Here is an 18,595-nt window from a genome sequence, read left to right as displayed (position 1 = left end):
AACATGATGCTGCCACCACATTTCACGGTGGTGATGGTGTTGAACACACGTGTGTTAAACACGAAATGTGTGGCGAAAATCTAACACTGAACATCAATGGGTGATTTGCAGCGTTAGTTTTTCGCCACGCTGCATTTTGCTTTTGGGCCAAAAAGTTAAATTTTTGTTTCATCTAACTAGAGCACCTTCTTTCACATGTGTGCGGTGATCCCCCCACATAGCTTCTCGCAAACAGGTCTTGCTTTCTTTCAACAATGGCTTTCTTCTTGCCACTCTTCCATAAAAGCCAGATTTGTGGAGTGCATGACTAATAAGCTGTCCTGTGGACAGAATCTCCCACCTGAGCTGTGGATCTCTGAAGCTCCTCCAGAGTTACCATGGGCCTCTTGGCTGCTTCTCCGATTAATGCTCTCCCTGCCCGGCATATCAGTTTAGATGGACGGCCATGTCTTGGTAGGTTTGCAGCTGTGCCATACTCTTTCCATTTTCAGATGATGGATTGAAAAGTGCTCCATGAGATGTTCAAAGCTTGGGATTTTTTTTATTATAACTTAACCCTGCTTTAAACGTCACCACAACTTTATCCCGGACCTGTCTGGTGTTCCTTGGCCTTCATGATGCAGTTTGTTCACTAACAAACCTCTGAGGGCTTCACAGAACAGCTGGATTTATACTGGGATTAAATTACACACAGGTGAACTCTACTAATTTGGTGACTTCTGAAGGCAATTGGTTTCAATAGATTTTAGTTAGGAGTATCAGAGTAAAGGGGGCTGAATACAAATGCATGCCACACTTTTCAGATATTTATTTGTAAAAAATTTTGAAAACCATTCATCATTTTCCTTCCATGTTTTTGGTTGTAGCACGACAAAATGTGGTAAATTTTAAGGGTATGAATACTTTTTCAAAACATGGTATCAGTTTGTATTTTTCAATGTTTTAATTGATGTTCATTGCACATCGAAACTTCAATTGAAAAAGAAAAAAATAAAAAGATTTTGCAAAAACAAAAACTAATGCTCTCCCTCCATACACTTCTGACAAAATGTGCAAGCAGGCTACTCTGTGCAACCTGTTGAGCATTTAAATTCAGCTATATTAATAGTACCTTTATAGGGGCGAAACATCCTTTTTTTGTTTGATTGTGGTCAGTGATTTACACTACATTCGCACATGTATCGGAGAAAGATTTGAATACTAAAACATTGCTATAATCTAAAAGCATATTGAACCTACCATAACCGAGGGTCAAAATAATTTATTTTCCAAATAAAAGGTGAAGGTATGCAGTGATTCAGTCATGTTGCTAGTTAATTTCTTAAATAAAAAAAAAAAAAAAAAAAAAAGGCCACCGGACCCAGATATTTCATCTTTCATGTTGTTCCTCTCAAAAGGTTGCCTGCGCACTGGACATGATTTGATGATTTGGAAAAGCACACACCTCTATAAAAGACATCACAGCTGACCATGCATACTGTATTAGAGCAAAAGCTATGAGGTCAAAAGGAACTGCCTGCAGGGCTCAGACACAATTATTGCAAGGCACAGATCTGGGGAATGCTGCAAAAAAAAAAAAAAAATAATAATAAAAACAACAATATATATATATATATATATATATATATATATATATATAAATAAATAAAATAACTGAAGGTTCCCAAGGGCACAATGGCCTCCATAATTCTCAAAATGGAAAGTTTGGGATGACCAGGTCTCCTCCAAGAGTCGGTCGCCAAACTGCAAACGCAAGTGTGTTTTCATGTGTTTTGCACATAATGTGTTTAGCAACTCTGCCATAAAGCCAAGATCGGTGGACGGCTGCAGTGATGGTTGTCCTTCTGGAACTTTGTCCCATCTCACACAGGATCTCTGAAGCTCAGAGTGACCAACAGGTTCTTGGCCACCTCTTATTGAGGCCCGTACCCTCCAATTGCTCAATTTAGCTAAGCAACCAACTCTTGAGTCCTGGTTGTGCTAAACTTTGAGAATTATGGAGGCCACTGTGCTCTTGGTAACACTCAGTGCAGCAGAATTTTTTTGTAGCCTTCCCCGTATGCCTTGCAATAATCCTATCTCTGAGCTCTCCAGGCAGTTCCTTTGACCTTGTGGCTTTTACTCTGATACAGTATGCATTTTCAGCTGTGAGGCCTTTTATTTAGAAAGGTGTGGCCCTTTCCAAATCATGTCCAATTAAATTTAATTTAGCATGAGTAGACTCCAATCAAGGTGTAGAAACATCTCAGCAATAATCAAGAGATTGATCTCTTGGCACTTGAGCTAAAATAAAGTGCTGTTGCAAAGGGTCTGCATGCTTATACCAATGTGATATTTGTTTTTCCTTTTTCATAAATGTGCAAACATTTCTAAAATTCTGTTTTCACTTTGTCATTATGGGGTACTGATTAATGAGAAAATAATTTAAAACAGTAGTATCAGGCTGCAACATAACAAAATTGAAAAAAAGTGAAGGGGTCTGAGAATACTTTATGAATGCACAGTATATTCATTGTAATCTATCCACTTAAATCACAATGCACACCAATAAATTGATAAATCAAGCTTCAAATGAGAATGAAAGTAAGCTATAAGAGGAAGCAACTTACCATTAGTGCCCTTATGCAGACAGTCAATCCCAAGTGCAGAGTTTTTTTCTTTTAATTGTTTAGCTCGTATTTCAGTCATGGTTTGTATAGGACTCAGACCACTGTTTTCAGCAAGCGACATAGGAATTGTTTCAAGAGCATCAGCAAAAGCACGCATTGCATACTGTTCCAAGGATGGACACTAAACAGAAGGGGGGATCATGAATACTTCCATTAAATTACACAGAAAACAGGTCTATAACTACAGTAAATTAAAAACAAAGGCATGCATGAGGTACGAGTATCAGTTTTGTAAGAATTCAAATTACACCACACAAAACTTTGATTCAATGTAAAAGGCAATATATAGTTTTATATAAATTTTATCAAGATTAGAAAACAAAACAAAAAAAAAAAAATCTTACAGAAGGATTGGACACTGGAAAATAAAACTGTGCCAGCCCTACAGGGTTTAACCAATCCCATGACCAACCTGCTTCAGTATGAAGTAAGCCAAACCAAGGCGTAATGGCCATAAGCACAAGTCCCTCAAACTTTGAGAAAAAGGATTTTGTGGCAAGTACAAGGAAGAAATCCTCTTATATTTATAAATTCTATAGGTTGGAGTACAAGACAGGACACAGGAAACAATTTATAGGTCATGTGTTATCACCCACTCAAGTTTTCTGAGCAAGCAACAGAGATCACAGATAAGAGGTGGGGGACCTGTGTCCTGTACCGTATTCCAAGATATGGAATTTACAGGTATTTCAAAATTCCTCTTATGTTTATCGTACAGTACACAGGAAGAGATTTTTTGGATCATGGGATATGAAGCAATAATTGATGGGTAGGCAACAAATTACTCATAGGTAACAACCAAAAGGGTCAACTAACCCTACACACTGTCAACAGTAGAAGTACATCACAGCCAAACAGCAGTGGCTGAACAACCACCTGGCAACTGAAAAGGTTGGGATGCATTTATCTGCAAACATCGGGGAAGCAGGAATATCTAAGAAACCCTCAGCAAGGCTAGTAAGCAGCCAAAAGCTGCAGAGAAGCTGCAAACTAGGCAAGCGTCGAAGCTTATACTGAGCACAGGTGGGTAAGAAAATCAACCTTAAGACCTTCTTGACAAAAGTTGATAAATGGGTCATTCTGTAGCAATATCAAGATCTTAAGAGGGTAAGGCTGGCTAGTTTTGGTAATAGATAATTTTGAAAACCACATGGAAGGCCATGTGGTTTTCAAAATTATCTCTTTATTACCAAACTGTGTGTGTATAGAGAAGGGTGCACCTAAACTTGAAAAAGTCAGAGGGCTAATGGCCAGGGGGGGGGGGGGAACATTCCATGGCAGCGCTGAGTAGCAGAAGGTCCGAGTAGTGAAAAGAATCCCCCAAAATCGACGAGATTAGAACCAAGGAGCTAAAAGGAATTGACATCAGAAATGTATGAAAGACAACCAATATGAAGTATTCTCACAAGGGTGCCTATGAGAGCAAGGAAAGGTTGATCATTGCATAGATCAAACAAAAAATGTCATGCTGGAGAGGGGTGTCAGGAAGAACCTTGACAAGCAGATAATAAAGGTGCCGGAAAGAACCCTAGAAGGGTGTAGCTGAGCTTCTAGGATTATGGTGCATCGCATCATTAGCCATGTTAAACACAGAATGCATAAGATACTGTGTGCTATATACCCTCATCCTTATAAAGCAACACACACACACACACACACAGGACTGATACATAGCCATGGACATTTTGAGGAACATATAGAGAAAAGCAAAACCATTGAAATAAAAGCAGACATTTTTATTGTTTAAACAACATTAAAAGAATAAGACTCTAAAAATACATTAAAAATATGTCTGCCTTTAGGGTTCACATAGATGTAATGATTTCAAAGAAAAATCCATTCGAGTTTCAAATGATCTTCCTCAGGAGTACATGTGAAAAGAACACGATGGAACCCAGTTGCTATTTGGAGATACAGAGTACAATATCAGCTGGAACAATCATCAAGCGAGTTATCCCCCCTAAAGCAGCATGGACATGAAAAAGGTAAAGGCCATCATTTTCAAAGTTGCGCATTATTCAAACTCGGGAAGAATAAAAAAAAACATGTCTCAAATGCAAGGTCATGAAAAAAAAAAATGGCAGAAATTGGCATCATGCAGGTAAATGTTCATCACAAACAAAGGAAAACTACAAGGGGATTACAAACATCCCTGGTCAGCAATAGGTCTCAATCATCTACAGTCAGGTCCATAAATATTGGGACATCAACACAATTCTAACATTTTTGGCTCTATACACCACCACAATGGATTTGAAATGAAACGAACAAGATGTGCTTTAACTGCAGACTGTCAGCTTTAATTTGAGGGTATTTACATCCAAATCAGGTGAACGGTGTAGGAATTACAACAGTTTGTATATGTGCCTCCCACTTGTTAAGGGACCAAAAATAATGGGACAATTGGCTTCTCAGCTGTTCCATGGCCAGGTGTGTGTTATTCCCTTATTATCCCAATTACAACGAGCAGATAAAAGGTCCAGCGTTCATTCCAAGTGTGCTATTTGCATTTGGAATCTGTTGCTGTCAACTCTCAAGATGAGATCCAAAGAGCTGTCACTCTCAGTGAAGCAAGCCATCATTAGGCTGAAAAAACAAAACAAACCCATCAGAGAGATAGCAAAAACATTAGGCGTGGCCAAAACAACTGTTTGGAACATTCTTAAAAAGAAAGAACGCACCGGTGAGCTCAGCAACACCAAAAAACCCGGAAGACCACGGAAAACAACTGTGGTGGATGACCGAAGACTTCTTTCCCTGGTGAAGAAAACACCCTTCACAACAGTTGGCCAGATCAAGAACACTCTCCAGGAGGTAGGTGTATGTGTGTCAAAGTCAACAATCAAGAGAAGACTTCACCAGAGTGAATACAGAGGGTTCACCACAAGATGTAAACCATTGGTGAGCCTAAAAAACAGGAAGGCCAGATTAGAGTTTGCCAAACGACATCTAAAAAAGCCTTCACAGTTCTGGAACAACATCCTATGGACAGATGAGACCAAGGTCAACTTGTACCAGAGTGATGGGAAGAGAAGAGTATAGAGAAGGAAAGGAACTGCTCATGATTCTAAGCATACCACCTCATCAGTGAAACATGGTGGTGGTAGTGTCATGGCGTGGGCATGTATGGCTGCCAATGGAACTGGTTCTCTTGTATTTATTGATGATGTGACTGCTGACAAAAGCAGCAGGATGAATTCTGAAGTGTTTCGGGCATTATTATCTGCTCATATTCAGCCAAATGCTTCACAACTCATTGGACGCCGCTTCACAGTGCAGATGGACAATGACCCAATGCATACTGCAAAAGCAACCAAAGAGTTTTTTAAGGGAAAGAAGTGGAATGTTATGCAATGGCCAAGTCAATCACCTGACCTGAAACCAATTGAGCATGCATTTCACTTGCTGAAGACAAAACTGAAGGGAAATGCCCCAAGAACAAACAGGAACTGAAGACAGTTGCAGTAGTGGTCTGGCAGAGCATCACCAGGGATGAAACCCAGCATCTGGTGATGTCTATGCGTTCCAGACTTCAGGCTGTAATTGACTGCAAAGGATTTGCAACCAAGTATTAAAAAGTGAGAGTTTGATTTATGATTATTATTCTGTCCCATTACTTTTGGTCCCTTTAAAAGTGGGAGGCACATATGCAAACTGTTGTAATTCCTACACTGTTCACCTGATTTGGATGTAAATACCCTCAAATTAAAGCTGACAGTCTGCAGTTAAAGCACATCTTGTTCGTTTCATTTCAAATCCATTGTGGTGGGGTATAGAGCCAAAAATGTTAAAATTGTGTCGATGTCCCAATATTTATGGACCTGACTGTATAAGTGAATCAAGGTACAAGTAGTAAATCATTTTGCCACAGCATAATAGTCTAGATCCAGCACCTTTGCTAGGTGATCTGCACCCCCTCATCAATCTTCTACCATAGAAAAAAAAGTTAGGCAATTCTGGCAATATAGCCAAGGGAAGAGAGGCAAAGAAGCATGTGTGGCTGCTAGTCTCTGCTAACTCCAGTAGTGGTGATAGACAAATCAGACATGATAGCCATAAGGGTCTTCCCCTGCAGGGTACTCACTGAAGGGAGATGGATTAAGCATTTCCTGTATCGGTTTGCCTCCAAAGCTGGCATAACTGAAGACAGGGACATCCATCTGATAGAACATGGGTATCAAACTGGCGTCCCTCCAGCTGTTGCCAAACTACAAGTCCCATGAGGCATTGCAAGACTGACAGCTACAAGCACAATGCCCAAAGATTTGACATGATGGTACTTGCAGTTTCACAACAGCTGGAGAGCTGCCAGTTTGGCATTCTTGCTAGAACTTAAAGCATTTTAAAAAAAAAAAATAATAGCACATGGCAACCTTACAGACTTGGAAAACTGAGGCCTTATTCCAAAAGCACCAAGAAAGTACTCACAGCTTTGGCCAAGGCCTGTGCTATGTGTGAGAGCAACCTTGCCAAGTTGGTGTACCATACTTTCCTGTGCCAATCCGAGGCTATGAGAACCACCAGGAATGCCCTTCACCTTAATTCTGTGAAGCAGATGGAGCACTTTCTAGAAAGGAAAGACATAGGTCAGAATAATTAAAACTAGCAGATTCATCCCAATATCTGAAGACAAACCTGTTCTGGCTGTTATTGAAGTAAACTCCATGTCTGTTGTTCCCCAGCAATAACAGATTCTGAAACATTTCCGGGATCAAAGACCACTCTCCTGGCTCTAGACACCATTGGCTGAGAAAACCCACCTGCCAATTTTCCATGACAGGAATATACAGGGTGGAGAGACAGCATGAACTCTACTTTGTGCAGCAAGACTATTTGATCCTCCCTGATGGAGGACACATGCCACCATCCAATTAAAAATGAACAGGATACAGGTGGTTGGTCCATTGCTGAAGGGATGTGTTGCTTGTAAACTGGGTTTTCTCAGTTGAACAAATCTCCTGCAGTGGCAGAATGCTCAGGACTCTTCCCCTGCGCTGAAGACTGATTATAGCTGTGATCTTCCATAAATAACCTGCCAGAGGTCAAAACCTCAACATTTAAGTTGTCCAGATATCCCCCAATGGGGATGTTTTGGGAGCATAAGGAAAGCACAAGGGTTATAAACTTTGCGATTACACAGGTGTGGATGACAGATACAGATTGAACAGCAAGACCATGAACCAGAAGTGTTTAAAATAGTCCTTGATGTCCAGGGAGGTCAAAATGTCTCCTTGATGAAGGCAGGCTGACAGACCTGATGGATTGAATACAGACTCTCCAGAACCAAGCAAAGGAATTTAGGGCATTGAGATTCAAAATCTCTTTTAGTTTTGGAATGGTGAAAAGGTTGGGAAAAGAACAAAATAAAAAAAAACAAACAAACCTGGAAATCTTTCCGAAAAAAAGAACTAGGGCAATTGCCCTCTGCTCCAGAAGAGCCACAAGGGCTACATGGAGGTCCATTTATCTAAGTGGTGACAAGGGATAGTTGAAAAACACAAGTGGGGAGGGGTTTGGAAGTAGAACTCTAGCTTGTAACCCACTGAAGCCATCTCTAGTATCCAGCTTTTGAGATGCTGCCTGTCCATATGTCCCCAGAAAGGCGAACAGACATTTCCCACTTTAAAAAGTGTTTCCTTCACAGAGGATTAATCTGCAGGTTTGGGGTTTAGGGACTCAGGGTGCAAACAGGCTCCTGGTTTAGGTTTTGCCTATAAACAAAAGAAACTTTGCCTCAGAGGAGGAGCTATTATCAGCTTGAGGCCTGGGCTTCTTTTGCTGGGATAGATGGGCACTCTTACCTCCAATAATCCTCAATGAGCATGTCCAAGGCACCTCAGAAGAGAGGTTTACTATTGTAGGACATTTGCAGCAAACATTTACAGACCAGCCAAAGTTCTGCAGAGATGGGAGACACTGCATGTTCACTGACTGGAGACTTGTATGGGAAATAAGACGAGACATCCAACTAACCCAATCAATTCATTAGCGCAGGGTTGTTGGAATGAAATGCTCAACAAATACAGTAAAGGATTAGTGTGGAGTAAAGGTAGATCCCTTGCCATCAGTTTTGTTAATTCTTCTAAAGTCTGAAAAATATGACTGGCCAGGTTGCAAGGCAAGGCTTGACAGGGAAAACAAGGCTTTGAAGATGGACTCCAACCATCATTAAATAACATATCCTTAAAGGTTAAGTTCACCTTCGGAACATATTACATGCTCCACCTGGTTTTAGGGTGGAACAAGTAATATGTTCCACCATCTGCACCCCTGACCCCCCCCCCCCCCCACACCCAGTGACAGATCTTCTCCTTGCACCCACTGTCACTATTTAAAAACAGACGGCCACGTCATTGCATTTCCTGTGAATTTTTCTTGCTCTCAGGTAAGTCAGGAGTCTGCCAGAGCCTGAGATCGCACCAGTGATCTGCTGATCGCAGGTGCAATGCTCCGCTGGCTCCTTAGCAAAATAAATACACTTTTTTACCAGCGAAAACAAATTGCATGTTTTTTTCAAATGTGAACTTATCCTTTAAAAATTCTCTGTCCCGATGTGGGTCTCCGTGCTTAATGCGTTTGGAGAAAATTCTGGCATTTACCAATGATAACTATGATAAACATAAGTTGCGGTGGTTGGTCTGGCTCCATTTCTCCTCCTCTGCAACTCTCCGAGATATGCGTTCTCCCGTTGCGCTCTAGTGGAGTTAAGCCTTGCTCCCCCGACTCATTTTCATTTTGGCTTATCTGCCGATTGGACCCTGCGGTCCGTGCCGTGATGCGGGCGGAGGGGTCGCTTAGGTGAGATTCAGATGGGAGCCACCCTACTGTTGCTTTCTGCCATCCCAGTCTCCCAATCCCCTCTCTTCTCTCCTCCTTTTTTGATATCCTTTCCACTGGCTTTTTTCCTTCTTTCTCCCTTCTCTTTCTCAGTTTAGGTTTACATTTTTGGTTGTACGGAGTTCTCTCATATTGTTCTATACATCTCACCCGGGGATACCCCCGATACTTTATTATATTATACCTCCGTAATATGGGCTATTGATCCCTCCTTCTTGAAGTTTTACTGCATCATTTTCACACATCCACATGGGTCATAGCCACATCTCTGATGCTTTTCTGTTTACTTGTACATGTTCTTTATACTTCTCATGCTCTGTCTGTTAAATTTATGCAAAATAATAAAGAAATTTGTCTTTAAAAATTCTCTGGATTCAATAAGTGAGGTATGCCATCTGCATTGAATGCTAGACATTGAGGGAGCTTTCATTTTTAGCCTTGAATACCACAGACTGGTGTCCTTTAAAACCTAGATTTCAATGCCGTCAAAGCCAGCGATCGAAAAGCAGGATATTAAATTAGTACAGAGTACATAATTTATCTAGACCCAGGGGTGGACTGACAACTCATGGGGCCCCCGGGCAATAGGGGATCGTGGGGCCCCTGTGTCCTTGCCCAAACTCAAAAAAGCCTATGAAAAAGGTACCAGGGGCATCTCATGGGGTCCCCTACTGGCCCCGGGCAGTGCCCGAGTTTCCAAATGGTCAGTCTGCCCCTGTCTAAACCAATGCAGGGCAAAGAAGATAACTGCGCATACAAGCTTTAAACAGTCCTCTGCTGGATACTGATAGACGTCAAAAAACTGCTCTAACTGCTGATGAGAAAAGATTTATATATCCCACACTGAGGAAAGGTGGATATGAGGAGGAGGTGTCCCCAGGAGGGGAAATAGGAGATTTTCACACATTTTCCAAATGTCTATCCATGAGTGGCTACTTGTATGGAGTAAGAGGAGATCATAGGAGGATCTGAGCAGACCTTCACTTCCATCTGGAATACTATATATAGGAGCATTACCCACCAGTCCTGGAAGGACTAAAAGTTTATTTGCCTAAATTTATTTGGGCAAATATTAAGGTGAGCGCATATTGTGACTACACGGCACCTGGAAAGAGGGATTAAGGAGTTCATCTGCAGATTGCACAAAAAGACATTTTAATTTATTTATGCACTTTATGGATTATATCTGCACTCTGCTTCTGCTAGATTCTTGCACCCAGATAAAAACCTTTCCAGTATGTTGTTGCACCTGGAGACCAAGAGGTCCACATCTGTCATTCAGGAGAAAGTCATAGGGTGCCTCTGCTCAGACGGATCATAAACATGCTGAGGATGTGGAACACTATGCAACATTAGACTAGGAAGGGCCGAGGCAGCTTTTTCAAGACTAAAAGCGGGAGAAAAACAGAAAGGTGCTTCTAAGTACAGTATTCCAGCAGTTTATAATAAAACACAAAATAATTGATGCATAAAGGCTCATTATAGTGAAATCTCCTGTGTAGGAGTACAGGAGTCACTGTTTCCCTCATGCGCTGTGCCGGCCAGCAGCTGCAGGGGGAGCAGAGAGTACAGATCCGAGATGGCCGTCGCTCTTCTGGGACTGCCGGTGGAACACATGGGCCGGAAGTGATGTCAGGAGGGGGCTACGACAAATTTCAGAGCATGCGCGGATCGCCAATTCATCTTGTTACTGACCTCTTAAGTTCAATTGACTTTCAATCTGTGGAAACTGGAAAGTAATGCTTATTTTTGATGAAATAACAAGTTTCCTGGTTTATGCAGCTTTGCGCAGGCCTGTTTGTTGCATCATGTTGTGTAACACTGTATTCAACCTACTCTTCAAGAATATGAGCAATTTCTCTTAAATACTTTTTGTATGCTACTTAATTTTATATAAAAAATATTAACCAAAAACAGGGCTCAGGATGGCTTTGAAATTCTGCAGAGTCCCAGCAGGTGACGAGGAAGAGCCTACTACAGTTGAAAGGGTGACTGTGCAAGGTTAACAAGGACCTACAATGTCACAATCAAAATGCTGTAGGCTGAACCAGATCAAGGAATATATAGAATGAGAGACAAGTAGGGAATTAGGCTTTTCCAAAAGGTGGAGCTAATTTACCAATCAGCGTAGGGGAACTAACCTAACCTGTCTGAATTAAGATGTAAGGGGGAATCCAGTTTAAGGACAGAATGCATCAACATAGGGAATATCTGCTTAGTAAGGATATCAGGAAATTGTCTGCCCAAGCTGCTTCAGATCCATGGGCTAAGGAAGGCGGCTGAGCAAGAAAAAAAACAAAAAAACAGCGCCAAATACCATAGGTAGAGAGGAAGAGGGACCAGCCAAGAAACTATGAACAGGGGGACTGCAGTCTTTCCCAATACAATTTGGCAATAAAGTCACCTGCAAAGTCAAAACCTAGGAAAGGGAGTGCATATGAGACGCTTAACCCTGGAACTGGTAAGCTCCAGCCATGGAAGGGGTAAGAAAGGGTGCATTGGGGCTCAGAAGGTCTGAGGGCTAAAGCCAGAAAGGACATACACTGGCAAAATAAACTAAATCAAACTCCCATGCTACCACAAAAAAATGTGAAGTAAAGAAAAAAATATTAAAAAATCCAAGTTCATTGCAGCAGCTGTCATGTGTTCCCACACCAAAGAAATATATAAATAAAACTCCACGCAATCAAATAACCCTACAAATCAGATGAAACCATGTGACTACATAAAACTCATATAAAAAGACATCCACAAACTTATTAAAATACAGGTGATTGAAAAAAAATTAGAATCCATATAAATGAAAAAATATCCACCGATGCACATATTTGGAAGAATAACCACCATACAAAGTGCTTCTGCCACCTTCCAAACAGGCTGCTTACCTCAGGTTTTGATAGGTTACACTAGGTCAATATGCGCCTTGCCCTTTAAAAGTGCTCTGTTTCACATGCAGCTTTGCCGGTGCCTTATCCTCTCATGAAACCACCATTCCGCCATAAATTTAGTCAAAAGAATAAAAAGAACATATAAACTTCCCATAGTTTATTGAAAGGGTTAAAAACTCACTAACAAAACTGAGTGCATTACATCCAGTGCACACAGAATAGATTGCCTCTTTAAAAACAGACAATTTCCCCCTTAAGCCCGGATTTTGGCTTCAGACACCTCTGGCTGACTTCCAGTCCTGTTTGCGCGATGACGTCATCCGGCAATGCCCTTGAAGTTTCTCGTCATCTGGACATGCCCTTGAAGTTTCTCGTAATCCAATCATGACTGCTTCAGACGAATGTAGCCAGGAAGTAGTGTGTCATTTATATCCGCCCCTCATCACTAAGCAACAGGCGTCATTTTATTGTATATCAAATATCACCCACTAGAGAAGGGGTCTCCAAACTTTCTAAACAAAAAGGGCCAGTTTACTGTCCTTCAGACTTTAGGAGGGCTGAATTGTGACCAGTGGGGGTAAAAAATGTCCAGGGTCCCAGTAACAGGGAGATGAAACTTTGCCTCAGGGTTAGTAGTCAGTTATAGAGTATCAGAGGTCAGTAGGAGGAGGAATAGTGGCCCATATTTAGTATTACTGGGAAGAACAGTAGAACCAGAAGAAATAGTGCCGTATCGTTGGTGTCAGTGGGAGGAATAGTGCCCCATCATCAGTATCAGTGGCAGGAACTATACCCCAGGAAGGAATAGTGCCTCAAGGGCCAGATAAAGGCTAGTAAAGGGCCACATCTGGCTTCTGGGCTGCTGTTAGGAGACCACTGCACTAGAGGACCTACAGGGAATCCATATTGGAGAATACATCACCATTAGGAATGAAGATACACATCCACCCCCAAGCCTCCATATTGGAGACCAAAAAAAAAAGTGTGTTGAAAAAAGTGAATAAAGCTCAAAATCCTTCTAATAGCTTTTATTTCCATACACACAAATGCATTGGGAACACTACACATTCTATTCCAAATCAAAACATGAAGAAAACTATATCAAATTTGTGTTGCTCTAAAAAAATTGAAGAAAAGTGAATATTAGACTGTAAAGAAGAATACAAAACACTGCTATTTTTTTTTTTAACAAACTCAAACATTCACTATATAAACTGAAAAATGTTTGAAGATTTTGCTTTCCTTTGAATCACTTAATATTTAGTTGTATAAGCACTGTTTCTGAGAACTGCTGTACATCTGTGTTGCATGCAGTCAACCAACTTCTGGCACCTGTGAACAGGTATTCCAGCGTAGGATGATTGGACTACATTCCACAATTCTTCTTCATTTCTTGGTTTTGCCTCAGAAACTGCATTTGTGATGTCACCCCACAAGTTTTCTATTGGATTAAGATCCGGGGATTGGGCTGGCCACTCCACAACGTCAATCTTGTTGATCTGGAACCAAGATGTTGCACATTTACTGGTGTTTTTGGGGTCTTGGTCTTGTTGGAACACCCATTTCAAGGGCATTTCCTCTTCAGCATAAGGCAGCATGACCTCTTCAAGTATTCTGATGTATTCAAACTGATTCATGATCCCTAATATGCGATAAATAGGCCCAACACCGTAGTATGAGAAACATCCCCATATCATGATGCTTGTGCAACCATGCTTCACTGTCTTCACAGTGTACTGTGGCTTGAATTCAGTGTTTGGGGGTCGTCTGACAAACTGTCTCCGGCCACTAGACCCAAAAAGAACAATCTTACTTTCATCAGTCCACAAAATGTTGCGCCATTTCTCTTTAGGCCAGTCAATGTGCTCTTTGGCAAATTGTAACGTCTTCAGCACGTCTTTTTTTCAACAGTGGGACTTTGCGGGGGCTTCTTGCAGATAGCTTGGCTTCACATAGGCGTCTAATTGTAACAGTGCTCGCAGATAACTTTAGACCTTCTTTGATCTTCCTGGAGCTGATTGTTGGCTGAGTCCTTGCCATTTTGGCTATTCTTCTATCCATTCGAATGGTAGTTTCTCGCTTTCTTCCACGTCTTTCAGGTTTTGATTGCCATTTTAAAGCATTTGCGATCATTTTAGCTGAGCAGCCTATCAGTTTCTGCACTTCTTTATATGTTTTCCCCTCTCAACGTTTTAATCAAGGTACGCTGTTCTTCTGAACGATGTCTGGAACAACCCATTTTCCCCAGATTTTCAGAGAGGAATGCACTGTAACCAGCATGTACAACATTTGCTGCCTTCCTTCCTTATATAAGGGCAATAATTGCCACCTGTTTTTCAAAGAATGAATGACCTCACTAACAGAACTCCACACTGCTATTATTTTGAACATGCCCCTTTCAATTAGTGATTCAATTACACAGAATCAGCAGCATTCATGTCATGACTGTTGGGTCTGTTGGATTTCTATTACTCTACTACACCTGCTAGTAAATTATTTGCCATGTAGAAATATCATTTCTACCAAAAACAGTGATTGATCAGGTTAGTGATGTCTGACTATTATTTTGAACACAACTGTACTAGAATATCCCATAATAGAATATCTAAAGGGCACAAACTTAATTGTATATTAAAATCCAGACTAACGCTGTACTCCTCTATACCCCTCACCTAAAAAAAAAAAAAAAAACGCCATACCATGGGAGGTTTTTAAACTTCCCAATACAGGTATCATTATAGGCTACATTAAAAAAAAACAAAAAAAAAAACCTATATATAGGAGAAATATTTATACCTCACCATCAACGCCCAAAAGTCTAAATAATATAGAAAAAATTAAATTACCCGTTAGGTACCATGTGCTAAAAAGGAAGAGTGGGATCTTATACCGCCATTCATCCTTTTACATATCAATACCATATAAAAATCATATATAATAGTAACAATATACACTGTTGCCAAAAGTATTGGAATGACTGCCATTACATGCATGTGAACTTTAATAGCATCCCAGACTTCGTCCGTAGGGTTCAATATTGAGTTAGAACATATATTCATTGACTTAAACCCAAAACCCACAATTATAGTGAAAAAATCAAGACCCAAAGAGATTACCCAAAAATAAAAAATATCAAATATATATAAAAGAACAAAAATAAAATAAAGTCCCAATATGCAAAGTGTCCAAATAATGTGTCCAAACAAAGATCAATTTCTTGATAGGAAGACGCTTCCTACTCCACTGAAGAAGATGCAGATCAATCACAGGTGCTCTTCAAATACCTCAAAAAACAAAATCTCAACATAGTATATTACCTTTTAAATCCCAGAACTAAAGTGCCACACGTGTATCATGCAAAAAAAAAAAAAAAAACACTCCAGTGTCACAGCACTCGTGAAAAAGAAAAAAAAAAAAATTTTTAAATATCACTGCAAACTATATATAAAGTGCATAATTACCCTAAAACAAACAAATTCCAGCTTGTAATCAACCACATGATTGGATTGGTATCCTCTTGTTCCTCAGGACCTCACAAACAGACCAGGAATCAGTATGTGAATTATAATCATATATAAAATTTATTGTAGCCACTTACATATAAAAACGATAAGATCAGCAAGACAGCATCAAACTCCTCATGCCCAGTATACGATCCCCTTTCCGTGTGTAGAGGGTCTCCCGATCACCAGGTAATTCCCCCTTGCTACTCCTATCCAGCACTATCACTTTGTAGCTCTGGGGGACACCTGAAGTGCACCGTTACTCTCCAGACCTCCAACACACAGGGATTCCAGAATCCAAAATGGCTGCCGCAGCACTTCCTGGAACGTCACGTGCCCTGGACGCGTTTCATCTCTTCCGGACTGTCAACAAGGATCCTTGTTCACAAAGTCCGGAAGAGACGAGTGTGTAGACCCTCTACACACGGAAAGGGGATCGTATACTGGGCATGAGGAGTTTGATGCTGTCTTGCTGATCTTATCGTTTTTATATGTAAGTGGCTACAATAAATTTTATATATGATTATAATTCACATACTGATTCCTGGTCTGTTTGTGAGGTCCTGAGGAACAAGAGGATACCAATCTAAGGACACTCTGTACATATGTGGTTGATTACAAGCTGGAATTTGTTTGTTTTAGGGTAATTATGCACTTTATATATAGTTTGCAGTGATATTTAAAATTTTTTATTTTTTTTTCTTTTTCACGAGTGCTGTGACACTGGAGTGTTTTTTTTGCATGATACACGTGTGGCACTTTAGTTCTGGGATTTAAAAGGTAATATACTATGTTGAGATTTTGTTTTTTGAGGTATTTGAAGAGCACCTGTGATTGATCTGCATCTTCTTCAGTGGAGTAGGAAGCTTCTTCCTATCAAGAAATTGATCTTTGTTTGGACACATTATTTGGACACTTTGCATATTGGGACTTTATTTTATTTTTGTTCTTTTATATATATTTGATATTTTTTATTTTTGGGTAATCTTTGGGTCTTGATTTTTTCACTATAATTGTGGGTTTTGAGTTTAAGTCAATGAATATATGTTTTATTAGTACTTCAGGGGAAGGATATTGATATGACTTTAAGGGATTTCTGAGGATTTTATATATATATATATATACAGTTGTGACCAAAATTATTCAACCCCCACTGAAATTGAGTGTTTTGGCCAGTTTGACATTGCTTTTGATCATTCAGTCATCTTGCTTACATTTACATTAAAGAGGCACTTGTAGGTCAGACAAATATAACATAACAGTTATAATGAAATAACCACAAATGTCTTTTCTGTGCTCACAGCATTATCAGTTTTATTCAACCCCCAAGTGACATTCAATCTTAGTACTTAGTACAGCATCCTTTTACAGTTATAACAGCTTTTAAACGTGAAGCATAGCTTGACACAAGTGTCTTGCAGCGATCTACGGGTATCTTCGCCCATTCTTCATGGGCAAAGGCCTCCAGTTCAGTCACATTCTTAGGCTTGCGCACTGCAACTGCTTTCTTTAAGTCCCACCAGAGGTTCTCAATCGGATTTAAGTCTGGTGACTGCGATGGCCACTCCAAAATGTTCCAGCCTTTCCTCTGCAACCATGCTCTAGTGGACTTGGAGGTATGCTTGGGATCATTGTCCTGTTGAAAGGTCCAACGTCTCCCAAGCCTCAGGTGTGTGACGGACTGCATCACGTTTCCATCCAATATCTCCTGGTACTGAAGAGAATTCATGGTACCTTGCACACGCTGAAGCTTCCCTGTACCTGCAGAAGCAAAACAGCCCCAAAGCATGATTGACCCTCCACCATGCTTCACAGTAGGCAAGGTGTTCTTTTCATCATAGGCCTTGTTCTTCCTCCTCCAAACATAGCGTTGATCCATGGGCCCAAACAGTTCTAATTTTGTTTCATCAGTCCACAGAACACTATCCCACAACTTTTGTGGTTTGTCCACATGGCTTTTGGCATACTGCAGTCGACTCTTCTTATTCTTTGGAGACAGCAAGGGGGTACGCCTGGGAGTTCTGGCACGGAGGCCTTCATTACGCAGTGTGCGTCTTATTGTCTGGGCTGAAACTTCTGTACCCACATCTGACAAATCTTTTCTCAGTTCCTCAGCAGTCACACGGGGACTTCTCTCCACTCTACGCTTCAGGTAGCGCACAGCAGTCGAAGTCAGCATCTTCTTTCTGCCACGACCAGGTAGCGTTTCAACAGTGCCCTTTGCCTTGAATTTGCGAATGATGCTTCCTAAGGTGTCTCTTGGTATGTTTAACATCTTTGCAATCTTCTTATAGCCATTGCCCTTCCTGTGAAGAGAAATCACCTCTTCTCTTGTCTTCCTGGACCATTCTCTTGCCTTCACCATGTTTGTAACCACACCAGTAAATGTCTAGAAGGAGCTGAGTATCACAGTCATTTTAAAGCTGCCTAATTGGTGCTTATTATGCTTGATTGCTGCTCGGTGACATCCACAGGTGTTTTCAATACCTGATGGAAAGCACCTGTATGAACCTCTGTTCTTCAGAGTGGTAGTCTTTAAGGGGTTGAATAATTGTGGCAATGAAGAAACCACATAAGAACCATTTACTACTGTATTACATAAACAATTGATGTCATTTTAGTTGCATTTGGGTAGTTACAACGTCCTTGTAGGATTTGATTCTGAATACAATTCCAAATGTACACTATAGTCCCTAAA

General features: G+C 40.7%; 1 protein-coding gene across 1 annotated transcript in view; it reads right to left on the bottom strand.

Moving 5' to 3' along the window:
• The window catches only part of CCT5 (chaperonin containing TCP1 subunit 5), a 192,954-nt gene that overhangs the window by 9,818 nt on the left and 164,541 nt on the right, over positions 1-18,595 (bottom strand). Inside the window, exon 10 of the mRNA XM_089681042.1 lies at positions 2,610-2,790. Coding sequence (XP_089537168.1) covers positions 2,610-2,790 — 181 coding nt within the window. The remainder of the gene's footprint in view (positions 1-2,609; positions 2,791-18,595) is intronic.

This window comes from Staurois parvus, unplaced genomic scaffold (assembly GCF_062004578.1).
Source record: "Staurois parvus isolate SC_StPar_1 unplaced genomic scaffold, SC_StPar_1.0 ptg000257l, whole genome shotgun sequence".
Lineage (NCBI taxonomy): Eukaryota > Metazoa > Chordata > Amphibia > Anura > Ranidae > Staurois > Staurois parvus.
Note: the sequence above shows the minus strand (reverse complement) of the source record. Positions and strands in the feature narration are given on the sequence as shown.